This window comes from Desmodus rotundus, chromosome 13 (assembly GCF_022682495.2).
Source record: "Desmodus rotundus isolate HL8 chromosome 13, HLdesRot8A.1, whole genome shotgun sequence".
Classification (NCBI taxonomy): Eukaryota; Metazoa; Chordata; class Mammalia; order Chiroptera; family Phyllostomidae; genus Desmodus; species Desmodus rotundus.
In genome coordinates, this window is record NC_071399.1 from 42,795,121 (window position 1) to 42,816,757 (window position 21,637).

Genomic DNA, 21,637 nt, shown 5'->3' on the forward strand with positions numbered 1-21,637 from the left:
TGCTGTGGGTGAGGGAGGGCAGGGTGTGGAGTCAGGCAGGGGTGTGGCGAGGGACTGCATGGACAGACATTTTGGAAGAATGAAGGGTACAATTTGGATGTTGGTGTAAGCACGGAATTTGGATACAGGGGGTTCCACCTTTGGAAATGGGAGGTAATAACACTGCTAGCAGTGAAAAACATGGGGGCAGCCTGGTTGTGCAGATATGGAAGGATATGATGATGGTGTAGGCCATGCAGAGACCTACAGATAATAGGGCTATATCAGGCTAGCAAATAGGTTCCACCTGTCTGCTCAGTTGTCTGTCTTGGTGGTGGCTCCCTAGAGTGGTGGGGTGAGAGGGATTCTGAGGCCCAGTTCAGCTCAAGGAGGAGAGTGCTGTGGTTTATTAGGGATGCTTGCTAAGTTCAGTAGAAGGGAGGGGGCATACCTGCCACAACTTACCTTTCTGGTCTAGACCCCCCAAAACGACAGTGTTTCCTTGTCTTTTGCTGCAGGGATAGTGATGTGTAAGTAGCAGGAATTAGAACACATCAAACTTGGTTCCTTTCTCTTTTCACGGAAAAAAAACAAAGTGAAAAACTTGGCTTTAACCAGAGTGGTATAGTGTGGTTGGACTCTGCAAGTGGTACATCTGAAACTAAGAAACTTTGAAAGGTGATTAGTAATGCCAAATGCATTTTTCATTGCCAGAAATGATCAAAAGAAAACAATAATAGCTATTCAGGTTTAAAAATAAAAAATACGTAAGTCATCATAAAACTGTTTGATTGAATTTTCTCAAGGGATTTTGAAATTCAGTGAATTATTGTAGAAGCCTGAGTTCCAGAATGGCCTAGCTTTGAAATTTCTGTAAGTCTTGGAGTGAGCAGCAGGATATTACACTGTGGATTTTCTCTTCAAAGGAATCTTGAAGTTTTAGATGGCCTGCCTTCTTGTGCCATGTGGCAGTGTTTGACAGCTACTTGTGTGGAGCAAATGTTTGTTCTTTTCTCATAGCTGGGGTTTCTAGGAGATCCCAGGCTTTGGGGTGGTTGGTTGCCCCCAAACTTCCTTACCATATCAGTGAGAAACTTGTACAGAACAACTGATTTCAGATTCACCTGGGGCACTTTCCCTGGCTCTTCGTTCTTCCCATGATCTCCAAGCCCAGTAAAGGTTTTCCTGGAGGAAGGGGCTTAGGAGCATTTTCAGAGGGCCTGTTGCTTTGGGAAAATTTATCTTCTGCTTATTTTGGTTAGTTTTTTAAGGATCCTGACCTTGATACGATTAAGTTTAACAAATGCCCTGGTTTTCCTAGTCTTGTAATTAAAACCAAACAAGACAAAGTGTGACTATGTAGGAAGACCCAGAATTTAGCAGGCTATAGAGACAGCCCAGTGTTGTCATGAGTAATAAAAAAGACAAGAAAATGAAGCCACCAGAAGTAGGAAAATGAAGTGACAGTTTCCCTGAGGTTTTCAATTAACCATGAAGCTTCTCTAGACTGGAAGTTGGGCTCTTAGGTTTTGAGGGAACTTGAGAGTTGTGATTAGAGAAGAAACCTTCTATTGCTGACATTGCACTACCTATGTCAAATATTGTGATGGGTAGGTGCTAGATTCCCCACTATAGTCTCCAATCCAGAGAGAGACTGTTATTTCAATTCTTATTTCTCTATCCCCTCAACCCTTCCCTCAGAGGAGGAAACAAAGATGTATGGATGTTGATTAGCTTATGGGGTCACCACTAAAGGAAGCTTATACCTCCATAAATGAAATTCATACCTCCATCACGAGATGCCCGTCTTCCTTCTTTGCCTTAGAGCAATGATTTGCAGCTGATGTGCAGCAAGAATTTTTAAAGCAGGCAATATCTGACTATTTAGTAAAGGAGCACTGACCTCTTTTTTCCTTAGGTTGTCAAAAACATGACAACAGCCAATACAACAATAGCCATCCTGTGTGAATGAATCAAAATTATACTATTTTTTTTGTCAGATTGGCAAAAAATATATATTCTGGTGTACCACAGAATTTTGGTAATTATAGGGTTGGCCAAAAAATTCATTCTATTTTTTGGTAAGATGGCTCTAAAAGCGCTTAATTGTATTCAACTTCATATGGAACAACTTTGTTAGATTGTGTTTTGACAGCTGTCATATCAGTATACATAAAAAAATCATTGAATTTTTGTGTAGCCATTTTAAATATTGAACAAGGAATAAGCAACATTTTTGGCATATTATGTTTTATTATTTTAAGAAAGATAAAAATGTAACAGACATACACAAAAGGATTTGTACAGTGTATGGAGAAGGTGCTGTGACTGATAGAAAGTGTCAAAAGTGGTTTGCCAAATTTTGTGTTGGAGATTTCTCACAGCTCCATGGTTGAGTAGACCAGTTGAAGTTGATAGTGATCAAATGGAGACATTAATTGAGAACAATCAGGGAGGGTGGGGGGAAAAGGCAGAAAACTGTACTTGAACAACAATAAAAAATGTTAAAATAAATATATAAATATATAGAAAAATAAAGTTATACGATAATAAAAAAAACAATGAACATTATACCATGTGGGAGTTAGCTGATATACTCAAATATCTAAATCAATAAAGTTATTGGTGAAAATGAAAAATATGTCTTTTATTTAATGGAAAAACTAAATGGACTTTTCTGGCCAACCCAATAGTTTATGTTTGCCATGAGATGAAAAAGATTGAAAATCCCTGCCTTAGAATGATAATCTCCTTGCTCAGCTGTGGGAATGGGAAGTTGCACTGACCACTGGTATTTTTGATTGAGGAGTCTGGGTCCTGAGGACTGGGATGTTTATGTGCAGGCAGCACCCATCCCCTCCCCCCTCCCAGCCTCTTAGCCTCCTCTCTCTTTAAGAAAGGGGCGTGTAAGGGGAGATTCCCCTGCTTTTACATTCAGAGAAGGCTGAGCTACAGTGACTCATGAGCCAGACCCTGTTGCCTTTCAGGCACTTGGGATGGGTGGAGGCCTTCCTAATCCGGGGTGATGACCTGTCCTTAGTTCAGCAGAAACCTCGCTGAAAAGAAAATCCTCAAAATGGTTGGCAGAATGGTACCTTTTCTACCAAGGAAATCTCCTTTCCTCAGAGAGCAGATTCTGGCAGCAGAATATTGAAGGTCCTTTTTGAAGTAGATCATTGTTGGCATTGATTTTTCTTACAGCTATTGGGCTACACTTCACGTAATCTCAGTTTATGCAGGAATTGCCAAAAGGCAGGGAACCCTGCTTGTTTAGTGCCCTTCTGTTGCTATCTTACCAGATGTCTCTATTCTCGCCAGGGACAGTTTTTAGCCCAGTGAACAGTTGCTAACAGTGACAAAGAGTGTGGAATGATACACTACACTTGAGCAGATGCAAGACTAAGCAATTGCCATTAGCTTTATAGGCACAGACTCTGGGGGGGCCTTTGAGGAAGATAGTCAAACAGTAGTGAAAAGTTATTTCTAAGCTTAGGCCAAGCAAAAGGAAAATCAGGCAGTTTTTATGAATGGTTAAAATGAAACCTGTCCAGTATTAGTACCCTTTAAACACTTTCCTCCTGCAGTGATCTCTGTTGAATCTGTTCTGTATTGTGTGGCAAATCACCACAGAACTAGACTACCTAAAATAATAATGACTTGGTATTTCTCATGGTTCCCCAGGTTGACCAAGGGTTTTTCTGTATCTCTTGCTTGGGCACACTCGTGTGCCTGTGATTAGCTAGAGAGTTGCTGACCTGGGCTCAGCAGGGACAGCTAGGAAGCTGGGCATCTCTCTCCATGTGTACAGTGGGCCTGTGTGTGGCTAGTGCCTTGGATCTCAAAGTCCACCAGCAGCTATATTACCTGGGTACTCTCTGTTTCTTGAGCCCCACACCAAATGTACTGAATGAGGAACTCTGGAGTGGGACCAGGCAGTCTGTGTTCTAAGTTTCTCTAGGTGATTCTGATGCTAAGACTGGAGATTCACTGCCTCTGAGTAGTATTAAGGCTCTCAGCCCCTTTTCCTTACCCTTATTACCATTCCCTGCAGCTCTCTCTAAATTGGGATATTTATTGTGTCTGACCGCATCCTGTTTGTGTCAGTGTAAGGCTGGGGTTTTCTTAACTGCTCACGGGACGTTTATTGACCTCAGCTATTTTTCCCAGACACATTGGTATAGAGGTGGGTGAGATATGGTCCTTGAATGCCCTCAGTTTATATAGTCTGTCAAACGTATAGAGTGCTGTGGGAGATCGGCCAGCTAGACGGGAAATAATGAATTCAGTTTGTACATGTTGAGCTTCCAATATCCAGGTAGAAAGAAATATCTAGCAAGTAATTAAGTGTAGGAATTAGAACACAAAAGGCAAGGCTGGAGCTAACAATTTGAAAGTCCCTGTGTACACCATGATTCAAAACCAGTTTTCCTCAAAGGTGACTATTCATTAGAATCAATTGGGATCTTTTAAAAATGTGGATTATGCATCCCCCACCTCCCATGTCTGAAGTGTTTGAGATCTCTCAGAGTCCCAGATGTTTCTGACCAGCTAGATTTGGGAACATGGCCCCAACCATGAAAGTGAATGACAACCTGGGGATGAGTAGAGAAATAATAGGAGGCTAAGTCTGGAACCTTGTGGGAAACTGCCTGTGATTCTGGGTTGACATAGGTAGAGTCTGAGTGTGAAGACTCTTCTGGGACTAGGGTAATTGGAAGAAGATGAGTGGAGAACAGGATTGTAGATGCCAAGGGACTGGAGAGTTACTAGGGGAGGGTGTTCAAGAGGAGGATCAGATGTACAACACTGCACCATTGGTAGCCAGAGCTGGAGCCAGACTGTGGTGGAGACCAGTGAGAGGTGGGGCACCTGACAGGTCTGGATGACTTTCAGGGAACTTGAAAGGGGAGAGAGAAAGAAGGAGAGGGTAATTGATGAAGCAAAGCAAGGCTTTTTTTTTTTTTTTTTTTTTTTTTTTTGAGAGAGAGAAACCTGAGTAGCCTGCCTAGGGCAGAGAGGCAGTAGAGAGGGGTAAATGCGAGATAGTTACTGATGAAGCCACATCCTGGAAGAGAGGATGGTTTCAAAGGCCCAGCTTTTAGGACTGGCCTTCAAGAAAAGGAGAGCCACTCTCTCTCATCCTGGAAGAAAGGAGGTAAGAGAAAGGGTATGAAAACAGGAGAAATTGTAGCTGCTGAAAGTGGATGCGGTTTCCCTCATGTCCCTTTTTCCTGGTGCATTTCTCACTTATTTTGTTCCTTTTTACTGATAGGCTAGGTGGGTTTTGGGCATTTCTACATTATTCATTACCTAGTCTCAAAACAGGGCCTCTTTGGTGTTAAGTGAGGCCAGCCATGACTGTTGTTTCTGCAGTGTTAGAACTGCGGCACCCCTTGACCTCCACATTGGAAATGGTCTGGCTGGGTTTCAGTAGTTCTCTTGTAAAGCACTGCTTGGGACTCCGTGTTTCACTTTGGAAAGCAAGTTAGTGGTTAGTGCCGGGTTAAGCCCACCAAGTTCATCTAACTGAAAATGCTGTAATTCTGTGTTTATGATAACGTTTAACCATCTATAGATCCCTTCTCTTCCCATGCATGCTATTCTTCCTCCTTTTCAATCCTCCTTTCCTTCTCTATTCCTTTTCCCATTAGTATTAATTCTTGAAGGAGTAGGCTTTGAAGCTTGGCCTGGTGTCCTCTTGCTCATGTTCAGTGTTTCTAAGGGAAGGGGGTATCTGTAAGGGTTGGTGGCTGTCAAGATTCTCTTAACTTTATGGGGTTGCAGGCCATTGGTATTTAGGGATGGGCAGTTCCTCACGATGAGAAGTGCAGCATCCTTAAGCTCTCCTTGTTAAATGCCAGCATTGCCGCTAGTTTGTGACAGACACCCTCTCATACCATTTCCAGATGCTCCCTGGGGATGACAGGTTGTTGCCCATTGAGAACTCAGCTCTTCACACATCTCTGTGGTCAGGGAACTGTTAGGATGGGTATTGTAGTCCCTACAGCTGTATTCCTTGGAGATGTGTACTGTGTATGTGTTTTCAATTAACCAGGTTGGTAGATAAGAGCTTTCAGAGGCTATTCCAAGGGTATGATGTGTAAACGACCAAAGAAGACAGGTTGCTTTTTGTTTCCTGGGATCTGGTTAAAATATTTAGTTAGATCAGGGCAGGAGCTGTAAGTGAACATACGTGGCACAGTATTTGTTGGACTTTAAATCATAGCCTGTTAGGAAACAATTAAGTTAGGGTATAAATATTTCTTCCTGTTATATGATAGAGCTATTTAACCTGTGCTTTATAATATACCAACCTGAACTTAGAAAATTGAGGGAGGGGGTGGGGAGAAAAGTAGAATTTTTGTTAGACAAGAGAGATTTTTCAATAAATCTATATGTCATAACATAGGCATAGTCAAATAAGTGTTTTGATATATATATTTTTTGCTTTAACTATACAAATGCTGGAGCATTTTCCAGTTTTTATAACCTGCATATTTGTTTACATATTTGTTCATAGTCTAATGCACCTCTATGAGACTTAGAAATCTTTAAGTTCTGAATATGAAGAACTGTGGTCACAACCAGCCTGGTCCTTAAATGAGGAAGATGGATCAGTACTTGAAAGACTATGGTCTGGCTCTTTCCAGGTAGCTAAGTTGGGTAGAGCATCATCTGAATACGTCAAGGTTGCGGGTTCCATCCAGGTCAGGGCACATAAAAGAATCAACCACTGAATGCATAAATAAGTGGAACAACAAATCCATGCTTCTCTCTTTCTCTGTCCCTCTCCCTCCCTCTCTTTCTCCAAAACTCAAGAAGGAAAAAAAAAAAAAAAAGACTGGTCTGTGTGTTATAAATAAATACAAGGAAAAAACAATCCCAGTACTGTGAGTTATTGAAGTTTGCCTTTTCTTTCTTTCCTATAGAACCTAAAAGCAGATCCGGAAGAGCTTTTTACAAAACTGGAGAAAATTGGAAAGGGCTCTTTTGGTGAGGTGTTCAAAGGCATTGATAATCGGACTCAGAAAGTGGTTGCCATAAAAATCATTGATCTAGAAGAAGCTGAAGATGAGATAGAGGACATTCAACAAGAAATTACAGTGCTGAGTCAGTGTGACAGTCCATATGTAACCAAATATTATGGATCCTATTTGAAGGTAAGGCTTAAAAATAAGAACGTCATTTTCTATGATGCAGCACTTGACTGAGATGTGAACAGTGTATGTGAAGGACTTCAATAAATAGCATAGCAAGGTTTCAAAGGTAGGATAAATGTTTTGACCTTTGCAGTCAAAAGAACTGAGCTTTGATAGTTTTATCATCTTGAATGTCACTATAGAAATATATTTTGGTAAAAATGTTCGATATGGAATTGCAAATACTCAAGGAAGTATTTTTGAGTGGCACTTTGTCATAAAAAATGCATTTCTTACTAAGTTATAATGATTACCGTTCAACACCTAATTTCAGCACAGTTTATGATAACTCATGCCAACCTAAGCGTATTAGTCTTGATATTTAATGTGGTTTGATTTAACACTGTTTTAAAAAAATTGCTGCTGAGAATTGATAATGTTGATTAGTGAGCAGTTTATTTACATTGGACTTTTAGGAATTCTAGGTAAGTAAATAATTACTTAAAATAGTAGTTATAGTATGACACTATACATTGTCCTTGATCTTCACCCAGCTCTTTAAGTGGAAAAGAACAGTATTAAAACTGGTTTTTCAGTCCTACATGGAACCAATATAGATGCTATAGGGTAAAAATCATGTCATAACCACTAAGAAAGTTCGAGACTATCCCTGTGTTTCAAGTTCCTTGACATATACCTGTTCTACTAAACTAAGAAATGTATCTTTCAAAATGGGTTTTTGGAGATCTAAGAACTAGTGAAAAAATTTTGAAATAATTCTCGTGGAAACTAGAACTTCATAGGTAAAAAGCAAGTATTTCCTCAGGGAGGCAGCGATTAAGTCCAGATAATGCAAGAAAGACCAGGCCTCCTCCTGTCCTGGGTTTATCTTCTAAATTCTCTGTGTTGCTGATTGCAGCTTACTCTATAGTCAAAGGGACAGGGCAGGCTTCCGTTTTGTGGAAATGTGATAATACAGTATAAGTAGAAGGATGGACGTTTTAAGAACCATTGACTCACTAAAATAAATATGTAAAGGAAATCAAAATTGAGTGGTAAGTAATCCTATTTTTTTCATAGCCTAAAGTCTGGCAATATGTAATAGGTTAAGTGTAGCATTTTGAAATGGAAAGGATAAGTTTAGGAGTCAGATGTCCAGGACTAGAATCTTGATTGGGTGTGTACAGGCCTTGAGCATTTTTTTTTCTTTTTAATTTTAAATAACTTCTCTGCTTTCTCATTTGTAAAATGGAAAACAGTGGGAAAACCTCATTGTTGCAAAGATGAGATAGAATTGTATTAAAGTACCCAGCATGTAGTAGCTACTTAATGAGTGTTAATTTCCTTCCTGAATTGATTGAACTGAACTTATTCATACCGCATCTCTTAAATTACATTGCAATGAAGGACTTATCCAACTGAGGTCAAAGCAAGGAGGAGGAAGTATACCAACAATAACAGTGTTCCTTTGGGAGCGCGTCCACTTTGGGTCTTGATAGGGCATAAAGGGAAGCACTGTACATTTTGTCATTCTCATGACCAAGAAGAGAGCCCATGCAACATCCATGTGGGAAAGGAAAGGTCTTCTTGATATTAAATTTCTTTTGAGAAAAAAAACCAAACATCTGAAGAAACCCAACTTGAACTCTGTCTCCTGTATCACTTAATATCCTTTGTGAAATGACTTCAACAATATTTTTAAGTAAATTCAGAATTGGATTTCATGTGGTATTCTAATGTTGTGCTTTAATATGAATTATGATACCTTTGGCAGTGGAAGTACGGGAGATCCTCACAAACTTTTGGTGATTAATACCAGCTAATATTTAACTATGGCAATTAAGGATCAGTGGTTCAAAAGTATCTTCTTCGACCTTAGCTGCTCAGCACAATTTTTACTTCATGCTGGAATATATTGCTTTATTATGACCAAACCTGGTGTAATTTATGTAGTCAGCATAAGGTCAGCTGCTAGAATAACCCCCTCATTTTATAATGGTTCAAGTATGATAGATATTTATTTCTTGCTCACTGGTAGCCCTGATTTGTGGGCAGTTTTCCTCCAAACAGTGGTTGAAGAACCCAAGTTTCTTCTACCTTGTTGCTTCTACCTTCTTCCTTCCATTTTCCACATACGGCTGTGCTTGTCTGCCTTAAGTCATTGTGGGGGGGGTGGTGGAAATGGAGGCTCCTGTGGGATGTTTTCATGTGTCCAGGCCTAGACATACAGCCCATTATTTCTTTCTGCCCATATTGCCCTGGCCAGAAGTCAGTCACACAAGCACACCTAACTCAAGCAAGGCTGGAAAATGTTACCTAATCATGTGCTTCATGGAAGAGGAAGTGGGCTTGGTGCTCAGCTGGCCATTCCTTTCCAAAGCCATTTACTATATAAAGGAAGTGAAATAACTGATGGAATGATTTTCCCCATTGACTGTCTTCAGGTAGAATGAAAAGTTTTGATAATTTTGTCTGCAGTGTCTTGGATATTTTAGTAGGCAGGTTTTTCTTTAGAAAATATAACTGCCTCAGGAATGCCAGGAAATCAGTTATACCAGAATTGTGAAAAGTTGCCTTGATTTCATTTTTTTCTTTTCTCCCCTCCTGTCCTCTCCCCTCCCCTCCTCTTTTTCTACTGTCACTCAAGGACATGCTTATTGATTTTAGAGGGGGGAGGAGGGGGAGAGAGAAAGAATGAGAGAGAGAGAGAGAGAAACATCAATCAGCTGCTATTCATAACGTACCCGATCTGGGGACTGAACCTGCAACGTAGCTACGTGCCCTGACTGGGGATCAAATCCACAACCTCTCCATGCACAGGACAGTGCTTGAAAACTGAACCACATGGCCAGGGCCAGTTGTCCTAATTTCTTAAACCATGTAAAAGATGATTCTATCTCATTTGACTAAAAACATAATGAATTACTGTTGTTAAACAATATTAACTATGATGAATGAGGACAAGAATCCAGACCTGTGATTTTTTTTCTTACTGGGTATCAAGATTTATTATAAAGCAGTAGTAATAAAAACAATGTTGTACTGGCAGGGGGAGAGACTAACCCGATTTCAAAATAATATAGAAGATGCCCTCAAATTCATATAACTAACTATACATTAAATAGGCCAAATTTTTCTGTATATAAATTATATTTACATAAAAGAACAAAATGGCCTTATATGTTTGAGTGTATTTCTGGACTCTGTTTTGTCCCATGTTCTTATGCAACATTGTCTTGAATACGTAGTTTTCTATGTATTAAGTCATGAAATCAGGAAGTAGTAAGTACTGCAACTTTGTAGTTTCTCAGTTTTGCTTTGGATATTCTAGGTCCTTTCTTTACATTTAAACATAAATTTTAGAAGTCGCCCATAAATTCTTTCTATTCTTTTTGGTGAGGGCATTTGAGTTCTACTCTAGTAAATTTCAATTACATAACAGTTTTATCAATTTATTAAAAAAATTAACCTGAACAAACCTTAGTGGGATTGTGATGGGGATTGTGTTGAATTTGTAGATTAATTGGAGGATTTGAGGTCTTAATATTGAGTTATCCAATCCATTACCTTGGAACTTGTTATATACATGAACATCATTTATTTAGATATTCTTTAATTTCTCTTACCAGTATTTCATAGTTTGCAGTTGAATGTCTTGGATGTTTCTTATTAAATTTATTTTTATGTATTTTGTGCTTTTGACATCATAAGTGGGATTTTAAAATTCCATTTTCCATTTCTTTGCTGCTAGTAACCAAAATAAAACTGATTTTTGTGTTTTAACCTTGGATCCTGTGAACTTGCTACATTCACTTAATAGTTCTAGTTGCTTTGCAACTTAATTGAGGTTTTCTATGTAAACAATCATGTTATTTGTAAGTAGAGAATATTTGAAGCCTTCATTTCTGCTCTTTATACCCTTCATTTCTTCCCTTTGCCTTATACCACTGGGTAGGACCTCTGATGATAATATTGAATTTAAGTGATAAGAGTAGGCATCCTTGCATTATTCCCAGATTTAGGACTACAGGGATATTTATACATCTTTTTAAAAACATATATTTTATTGATTATGCTATTAACAGTTGTCCCACTTTTTTCCCCTTTGCCTGCCTCCACCGGGTACCCCATTCTCTCCAGCAATACTGTCCTGTCCCCCCACCCCCTCCTCCCGCCCCCACTCCACTGCTTAGTTCATGTCCATGGTTCATGCATATTCTTTGGTTACTCCATTACCTATACTGTTCCTAACATCTCGTCCACCTGTCTATTTTGTACCTCCCCATTGTGCTTCTTAATCCCTGCAACTTTCCCCTCATTTTCCCCCTTCCCCTGCAAACTGGTAACCCTTCACATGAACTCCAAATCTATAATTCTGTTCCTGTTCTGCTTGTGTACTTAGTTTGTTATTTGGATTCAATTGTTGATAGTTGTGAATTTATTGCCATTTTAATGTTCATTGTTTTGATCTTCTTTTTCTTATATAATTCCCTTTAGCATTTCATATAATAATGGCTTGGTGATAATGAACTCCTTTAGTTTTACCTTGTCTGGGAAGCACTTTATCTGCTCTTCCATTCTAAATGAAAGCTTTGCTGAATAGAGTAGTCTAGGTTGTAGATCCTTGTAGATCCATCACTTTGAATACTTCTTGCCAGTCCCTTCTAGCCTTCAAAGTTTGTTTTGAGAAATCAGCTGACAGTCTTACAGGAACTCCTTTGTAGGTAATTCTCTGCTTTTATTTTGCTGCTTGTAACATTCTCTCTTTATCGTTAACATTTGGCATTTTAATTATGTTGTGTCTTGGAGTGGTCCTCTATGGGTCCATCTTGTTTGGGACTCTGTGCTTCCTTGACCTGTACGTCTGTTTCCTTCACCAAATTAGGAAAGTTTTCTTTCATTAGTTTTTCAAATAAGTTTTCAATTTCTTTCTTTTTTTCTCTGGCACTCCTATGATTTGGATAATGGTATCTTTAAAGATGTCCCAGAGGTTCCTAAGCCTGTCCTTGTTTTTTGAATTCTTTTTTCTTCCTGCTGTTGTGAATGCTTTTTGCTTCCTTATGTTCCAAAACATTGATTTGATTCTCAGCTTCATCCCCTCCATTGTTGGTTCCCTGTAGATTTTTCTTTATTTCACTTATGCAACCTTCATTTCCTCTTGGGTCTTTTTTATGCCATTGAAGTACCCAAGGAGTTCCTGGAACATTCTTATAACCAGTGTTTTGAACTCGGCATCCGATAAATTGCTTATCTCTATTTTGTTCAGTTCTTTTTCTGGAGTTTTGTTTTGTTTTTTTTCATTGGGCCATATTTCTTTGTCTCCTCATTTTGGCAGCCTCCCTGTGTTTGTTTCTGTGTATTAGGTAGAGCTGCTTTGACTCCCTGTGTTAGTAGTGTGGCCTATTGTAGAAAAGCATACTTGTTAAGTTGTATGTGGCAGAGCCTTAGGTAATTGTGAGGGTGGGGCAACAAACCCTGTTACCAATCTGTTGTTCTTTGTGGGGGAGGGCTCACAGCACGGACAATGCCCCTGCCTGTCCTCTGGAGTTTTGCCCTGGAGGAAGCTGTCTCCTGGCACTGGTACTTCATTTTCTCCCCATACGTCACTGTTGTCCTTTCAGCTGTTGCCCTGGTGCTGAATCCCAGAGGGGGTGGGTCTGTGTGTCTTAAGCTGGTTGTGGGGCCTATTAAGAGGAGTCTCTTGCAAATCCTACAGTTTTTTTCTGCCCCCACTGGTTTTTATAGCCAGAAATTACTGGGATTTATCTTCCTGGTGCAGGAACCCTGGGCTGGGTGGTCTGGACTGGGGCTGGGATCCCTTACTCCCTAGGTATCCCTCCCATTTTTTAGCTACCACACATGGATGTGGGACCACTCATTCCTGTTTCTGCGTCTCTCCATGCCAGTACCACTCCATATCTCCATGCCTCTCTGTGTCTCCTCCCTCCTACCTATCTGGATGAATGTGGCTTCTTTATATCTTTGGTTGTCAGGCTTCCACACAGCTTGACAAAGCATGAGAAAGCTTGACTTTCTGACAAATCTGGGTGATATTTGTTTTGTACTGTAGTTGTATTTTTTGCTATAGTTATGTGCGGAGGTGAGGCATTTTTACCTATGCCTCCTCCTTTTTTTTTCTTTTTAACAATTATATTTATTGGGGTGACATGGGTTAATAAGACTGTGTGAGTTTCATCTGTACAATTCTGTCACACATCATCTGTATATTGCATTGTGTGCCCACCACCCCAAGTCAAGTCTGCTTTTAACACCGTACCCCCTTCTTCATCCTTCCTCCATCCCATTACTGCTCTGATAATCACCATACCGTAGTCTGTGTCTATGAGTTAGTTCATTTTACTTGTTCACTTGTTACTTTCTGTTTTATATCACATATGAGTGAACAAAACAGTTCATATGGTTCTTGTCTTTTTCCATCTGACTTATTTCTCTTAGCATGATACTCTCAAGGTCCATCCATATTGTCAAAAAGACTTTTATGGCTGAGTAGTATTCCATTTTTGTGTATGTACTACATCTTCTTTACCTAATCATAGAACAGAGGACACAGGTTGTTTACATGTCTTGCTATGCCTCCTTCTTGACCAGAAGTTCCAGACCTGTGATTTTATCTGCCCATTTTTGTATAAGAGAGTTTCAAGAATTTTCTTGGCCCAGAGGAAGACCCTCATGATGAGCCAGAGGCTGTTTTCTTATTATCTCAGTAGGCTTATGATGTTTAAACTAGTATAATCTTGTCAAGTAAGATACAAATTAAATTGCTATGTAAGGACAAATGGGTCTTGGACACACAATTGAAAATAATTGTGGTTTATATGGCTGGTTTTTTTTCCCATTAAAAAGTTCCCCATAGTATTGTCAGGGGTAATATTCTTAGTTTTTTGAAGTAGTGATGGAGGAGGGAGCTTAGGATTTCATCTCATGTTAAAGGGCTTTTACATAGCAAGATTGGTCAAAGAGGAAATTAGCTGCAAATGGTTTCTTCATTACTGGGTTATCATTAAAAGATCTCATAGTGTTTTGGTTTCAGTGATGTAGTCTAGAAAAATACTGAAAACAATAGGTAAATGGTGTAAATTTATGAATGTTGTTGAAGATTAGGGGAGTGGAATTGATTTTGACTGTGTAGTTATGATCAAATCACAGCGCTGCTCTATAGCATGTTTCCCCTCGAAAGATTAAACACAATGACAACAATTTAGGGAAGAGAAGGAATAATACAACAGTGAAAATTTGTTTATTTTGATGACTCTGAGGACTGGAAAGTTCCTGATAGATTATGACTTGCCATAGAAGAACTTAATTTGTTGTGGTTTAAATGTTTACTTTTTGGGAAATTAAACCAGTTAGAATATTTAATTAACTAGAGACCTCTGTGTCCCAACAATAATAGCACTGGAGGTTCCCCCTTCTCCCCCAGAAAAATACCATCCACAAAGTCATAGCGAACCTTTGTGTATTTGTGTGTAAGGGGGTACTTTGGGAGGTGTACAGGAAGAGAGAGAGGATTTTTTTATTTTTTATTTAATCAATGAAGACATACTACAATGATACAAGATCATAACAGAGGACAGTAATTGTTGTTGTAGGATTCTAAACCTTTTTTTTAAATGAAGCTTTCACAAGTTTGCTTGTTCTCTTTAACAATATAAATCTCTAAGTTTTTTTTTTTTTTTTTTTAAAAAGGTGCCAGACTATTAAAATCTCCATTTTGAGATTTACTTAGAGTTAAAGCCAGGGCTTTAGTCAGATCCTAGTGTAGGTACTTAATTATGTGGGTGCTCTTCAGGATGCTGACTTCCTCAAAGATAAAATGCAGATAAATGAACTTACTTTACTGTACTACTAATAAAGATTGAAATTATATATAAGCAAAGTGCCTGACATGTAATGGAGGTGATTTTTAGCAAATGATAACTTAATATTTTTAATAATAGAAAAGTTACCTGTGTTACCAGGGATGTCAAACTCATTTTCACCGGTGGCCAGCCACATCAGCCTTGAGGTTGCCTTCAAAGGGCCGAATGTAATTTGGGACTGTATAAATGTAACTGCTCCTTAACTAGGGGCAAGGAGCTCGGCATTGCCGCTGGATAGAAACAAGGTGCTAGGCCGGATTTGGCCCCTGGGCCTTGTGTTTGCCACCTGTGCCATATACTGCAAAAATCTTTGTGTGTGTTTCAGTTGTGTTTTTACTTTTCCTGAGATAATAAAGCATAGTATGCCAAAAGTGTTGTTTATTTTCTTCCACTGAAAATGGCTACACATTCACCAATTTGGTAAGTTTTTTTAAATGCACGCTGATATGATAGCTGTCACAATAAAGTCTAAGTTGTTTTGAATGAAGTTAAAGACAACTAAGCTCCACTAGAGCTATCTTACATAAAAAGAATCCTAAACTTTTTGGCCAACCCAGTAGTATGACTATAAAGGAAATATATCTGTAAAGTGAATATTTGTCTACCAGTGGATTCAGGTCCCCAACTTCATAGTAAGTTTTTTTCTAGTTCCTAAAAATTTTTAGGGTAGTTTTACCCATTGGATTCACTAGGAAAACTAATGTGAAAAAATCCCTTGATGCGTTTTAGAAAACTAAGTCCTTTATGTAAGTGCATCTTATTTTGGTAAAGGATTGATTATATTGTATACATTATAGATGTATGTACTTCGGCATAATTTTTTAAAGTTATATTCTTTTGACTTGGTCATTAGAGTAGTGTTAATGAATGAAGAAGCAAGGAAAATGCTGATTCATTCCATTCCTCCCTCCCTCCCTTCCTTCCTTCCAGATGGTGTATCATTCATAATGCTAAAGCAGAGATCTTCCCACTATAGCCTCTGAGCTTTGGGCTAACTGCCCAGCCAATAAACTGTCTTATTTTAAATCAAGTGATTATTTTCTTACTGTGTTTCTTTCCCCCTTTTCCATTTGTGGACATTAGACGAGGGAAGTTGAGTTTGATATTTTTCGATTTGTGGCACCATCATCATTGATCTGTGTAAGACCCTTGTTCTCTTTTGATTCATTTTAATATTTCGTTCTTCATCCCCACTGCATTTCTCTTTTGTACCACAAGTTGTTTTTTAAAAAATATTTATTTATATATTTTTAGAGAGAGGGTAAGGGAGGGAGAAAGAGAGGGAGAGAAACATTGATATGTGAAAAATATCGATCGGTTGCCTCTTGTACTTTCCCAGACTGAGACTGAACCTGCAACCCAGGCATGTGCTTTGACTGGGAGTCAAAACAGTGTGACCTCTTGCTTTGCAGGAGGACACCCAACCAACTGAGCCAAACTGGTCAGGGATGTACCACAAGTTCTGATACGGCTTACCACCTGTCTGCTCTCTGTATATATGTATTTTTTTTAAGTTTAGATTCCACATATGAAAGAGATCTTACAGTATTTGTCTCTCACTGACTGACTTCACTTAGCATAATGCCCTGAAGGTCCATTCATGTCGTCACAAATGGTAAGATTTAATTTTTTTTGTTATGGCCGAATAATAACTCTCATATATGTGTGTGTCTCACAATTTCTTTATTCATTTGTCTGTTGATGGATGTTTATTTAGGTTGCTCCCATATCTTGGCTATTATACGTAATGCTGCAGTGAATATGGAGTACATATTTGAATTACTGTTTTTGTTTTCTTTGAATAAAGACCCGAAGTGGAATTGGTATGTCATATCTTAATTCTGCTTTTAATTTTTTGAGGAACCTTCATACCATTTTCCATAGTGTTTTCAGCAGGTTACGTTCCCAACCAAAAGTACACAAGGGTTCCCTTTTCTCCACGTCTTCAACACTTGTTTTCTTTTTGATAATAGCCATTCTAACAGATGTGTGGTGATATATCATTGTGATTTTGACTTGCATTTTCCTGATGATTGGTGATGTTGAGCATATCTTCATGTGTCTATATGTCTTCTTTGGGAAAATGTCTATTCACATCTTCCCATTTTTTATTTGAATTGTTTGCTTTTTTGCTGTTGTTCTTTATGTATTTTGAATATTAGCCCCTTATCAGATATATGATTTGCAATTATTTTCCCCATTTTTTAGGTTGATTTTTTTATTTTGTGAATGGTTTCCTTTGTTGTACATAATTTTTCCACTCTCTCAGGTGGAATATAAGATTTTATTATGTGTATTTGCATTTCTACTATTAATAGTAAGTTTGAGCATCTCATATTCTTAGCCCTTAGCATTTTCTACTTTGTTGAGTTATTTGTTCATATTTCTTCTGAAGTTTTCCGTTTCATTTTCTGTTTTATGGAAGCTTTTTACACTTAGATGTTTTGAAGTAGGGGTTTTATTTTTCTCCATGTAGTGGGACAGATTTTCGCTTGCTCTTTTATAAGTTATCTTTTCCCCACTCATGTATGATGTTGTATCATACCAATGTCTCATGTAAGTTCTGTCCAGAAGGTATCCAGCCATGTAATATGAAAAATAGAGACATTTATTGAAGAAGATACAAGAAACATTGTACACAGGACAATGATGCCTCAGTCTCCTTCAAAGTAGCCACTTTGGTACCTCCCACAGTTCTCCCATTCACCATCATCTGCCCCTTCATATTTTCCCAAATCTCACTGACAGTCTTAATCTCTTCCCTTTTTTCAAAGGTGATTTTAGTTTTGGGAAAAGGCAGAAGTTCTCAGGGTGCCAAATCTTGGGTATAGGGGGGCAGAATCACCTGGGTGATTTGATGTTTCTCCAAAAACCTGCATGAGACATGATGCATGGGAGGGCATGTTGTCATGATGAAGCCACCAATTACCAGTTATTACCCATGGCTGTGGCCTTCTGAATCATCCGAATGGTTTCCACAGAGGAAGTTCAAGCTGAACATAAAATGTGATGCAGATTTGTTCCTCTACTCGCTCAATCATTTTGAATGTGATGGCCACACAGTACACATGCTCATCAACAGTGTCTACCACCCCCACTGACCACTACAGTGAAGTCATCATTGTTCACGCATGTGCATTCCAGTTCGCTCTCCTTCTCTGCCAAGTTACGTAGATGTGGCACCAACTGTTCTCATTATATTAACAATGGCTGGACCTTTTCCAAACAGACCTTGTGTATATATGTATATGTTTGTATATATGTGCATATATGCACACATACATACATATACACGTGTGTGTGGCTAGGGCTGTTTCTGGATTTTCTGTTCCTGGGCCAGTATCATTCATGGTGTGTGTGTGTTTTAAATTTTTACCTTGGTTTTGTTTTAAGCCTTAATATCTGAAAGGGGTAACCCTGTTCACCTCTTCCCACAGACACACTTTTACTACTTTAAAGAAGTTTATGAAGTCTTTAAAGACCTCTCATCTTTTATATAAGGTTTAGAATGTTTTTACATTTTCTGTTTAAGATCCTACTAAAATTTAAAAATCAATCTTAAGCCTTCCCATCCTTGAACATGAATGCCTGTCTTTTTGTTTGGGTTGTTTGTGAACTTTAATAAAGTTCAAAACTATCCTTCATAAAGATCTTGTGGATTCATAAGTCAGTTCCTAGATACAAAGTTTTTATTACTATTTTAGTGATAGGTTTTTGGATTGGTTATTGCTTAGTTAAGGGAATGGTGATGATTGTTTTCACGTTGCATGTGATGATCTTGCTAGTTTTCTATGCATGTGCTTATATCTACAAATAATTATATTTTTCTGCCTTATTTTCCATCCTTATCACCACCTTACATTTTGACCATGATCTCTGGTACTGTGTTGCCTATGTAGTTGACTTTGCAGACCATGTGTGCTTTGTCCATGACCTCTCTAGTGTTCTGTTGATTATATAGTGATAGGAAGGATATATTTTTGTTCTAGATCTTAAAAAAAATGGATCTTAAATTTTTCTTTAATAAGTGTGGTATTTACTCTAGAGTGTTGGTGTACAACCTTTATTTTTTTTTAATTAAGGATGTCTGCTTTTATTCCTAGAGGTTTGTTTGTTTATTTTTAAACCAGTCATAGCACATACTTTTTACTGTAGTTTTAAAGATAATGTGATTTTTCTCTTTCAACTTTGGTGGGAATAGGTGGCAGTTGGCTAGATTTAAGGTGTGCCCTTTCTGACTTCTAAGAAAATTGGTAGAGTGAGGAAAGCCTTTTAGTTGATGTTGCTAAGGAAATCAGAGAGTTGGCTTTATTAGTTAAGAATTTTGCTATCCTCATCTAAGGCAGCTTCTTACACCGGTCTGCAGTTTTGCACAGTTCTCATATACCCAACAGAGAAATAGAAGCTGATCTTGCTTTGGACAGTAAGCTGTTGGAGAGGCCCCTTCAATGCTTCCCTCCCTAGTATTTCCTTCCTGGCTATTGGGTAGGAAGGATGCCGAGGCAGAGAATTTTAGCCAGCAGTTCTGCATGTCGGCTTCTAAACCTTCTCTGAGTTCTTAATGTGGAGGGCTAACCTGGCTCAAAGTGACTAAACTGAAAACACTGCACTGGCTTGTATGTTCATTTTGAGCAGATGTTTTCAGTTTGTGGAAAGTTTTTGTATTTGGACGTGGCAAGAAGGGACTATTTGTCTCCTTCAGAGTCATTCAGATGGTGCCTGGGAGAGGCTCTGGGTGGTCATTGCTTCTGTGTATGCAGCTTGGAATGATTTCTTCCTTTGTAAGAGTCTATGAGGAGGAAGGAAGGATTCTGGGTGGCCTGGACTAGCATGGTGAACCACACAATTTTTTATATTTTTGAATTGAATATAATACTAAGTATTCTTCATATAGTAGCTTTCAAGTACACTTTGGTACTTTTTTCCCTCTGCTTTTCGGGCCAGGCGGGCTCATGGGGTAATGCAGCTCCAGTGTGACTTGGAATGGAGGTTTGTGGATTGGGAGAAAGGTCTGCAGATTTGGTTTTGGGAAATAGCATAAAGGAGCTAGGGAAGAGACCTAGTTAAAAAGGAGGAAGACTGTCTCTACCCATCACTTTTCTGTTCTTTGATAGCCATTTCTGACCCTAAGCTCTAGGCCATCTAGAGACCTTCTGTTGAAGATCTAGTCCTGGCTCTGAATGAAATCAACAGTGTGGTTACCTATTCTTGGGCCTGTGTTCTCATCTGCAAAATAATGAGATTGGATATGTTTGTCTTTTAAGTTTTTTTCAGTCTCTGTTTTGACTTAGCTTGCTATTACTAAAGTATTTCTTGAGCACAGTCAGAGAAATTACAACCATAGATTATTAGAAGAGGAAAGGAACTTGGAGGCACCTGGCCCACACTTTTTATTCTCTATAGTAGAAAACCAAAGCACGGAGAAGCTGAGTGATTTCATATTTTCCTAGTGACACAGGGTTGGTAAGTAAGCTAGAGTTCAGTGCTGGAGGTTCCTCGTTCATGGTTCACCATTGACTTCCCTGCACTTGACTGTTGTCTTACCAGATATTTCTCCTGTTTGCCTTATTGGATTTCTTCTCTGTGATGGCTTGTTCCCCTTTCTACAGAGTATATTTCAGATGTCTTAGGCAGTAGCTGGGCCCATTTTACTTGAGCGAAACCAAAACCATTCAGTCCTGAGGAAGGGGTGCATTACCCTTGCATCCTTTCTCCCCTTAGGGGAGATGATTGATCACCTGCAGGAGTGGGATCTTGGCATCACCTGGGAAGGTTAAAAACTCCTTAGGGCTGATCCTGTCTTGAGATTCCAGTTTTTCATCTGTGGCATAGATGGTGGGGAGTTTTAAAAGCTCCCCAGGTGATTCTGTGTGAGGTCAAGGGTGAAAACCTGCTGATCTGTAGGATCATCTTGAGAGAAAGGGATCAGCACACAGAAGGTTGCTTTCAGTGTTAGAGAAAATTACCACTAAGGATGTTTTCATTGTTAGAGAAAGTACCAACTCGGAAGGTTTAAACAATAAGGGTGTGTCCTTACACAGCACAGTATTAGCACAGTATTCCCAAAGAGGGGTAGCTCCAGGTTGTAGTACAGCTGGTGATCAACAGTGTCATTGAGAATACAGGTTTCTTCTTTCTTTATAGGCTTTACCCGTGGACAGAAGAAGAACCATTTTTTTTTTCTGGAAGAATTTTGCTTCTTCAGGTTCCAGAAACCTTTCTCAGAAGCCTCACCAGACCACTTTCCTCATATTTAATTCATCAGAACCCACTGTAGACTGATGCCTTAGTCAGACCCTGGCTTGGAGGTTGGGGCCACCTCATTGGCTCCCACCAAACAGGATTTATCTCTGGAGCTGCGAGAAGGGTCACTGGAACTTCTCCAGAGTCACAAAGTCAGGGGAGAGAGAGAGAAAGGTGGAGGTGTTGGTTGAGTGGATCAACCATCAGCACCTCTGACAAGGAGTTCTGGTAGGTATTGCCTTTGACATGCCCATTTTTTGAATGTCTGCTCTTTGCCACCACCCTTCTGGGTAATCTGGCATCTGCTTACCTGTGAGCACTCCCTGTGCCTGTGGCCATTGGGATCCCAGTAGAAGCTTGAGCAAATTAGCCAGACAATGGATCTGTAGGCTTTTA

General features: G+C 39.1%; 1 protein-coding gene across 2 annotated transcripts in view; it reads left to right on the plus strand.

The window, feature by feature from the left end:
- STK24 (serine/threonine kinase 24) overlaps positions 1 to 21,637 on the plus strand; it is a 134,067-nt gene that overhangs the window by 47,040 nt on the left and 65,390 nt on the right. Inside the window, exon 2 of one of the 2 annotated variants that reach the window (XM_024578917.4) lies at positions 6,909 to 7,139. The exons of the other annotated variant lie outside the window; for it this stretch is intronic. Within the exon in view, the coding sequence (XP_024434685.1) occupies positions 6,909 to 7,139 (231 nt within the window). The remainder of the gene's footprint in view (positions 1 to 6,908; positions 7,140 to 21,637) is intronic. 2 annotated transcript variants of the gene reach the window in all.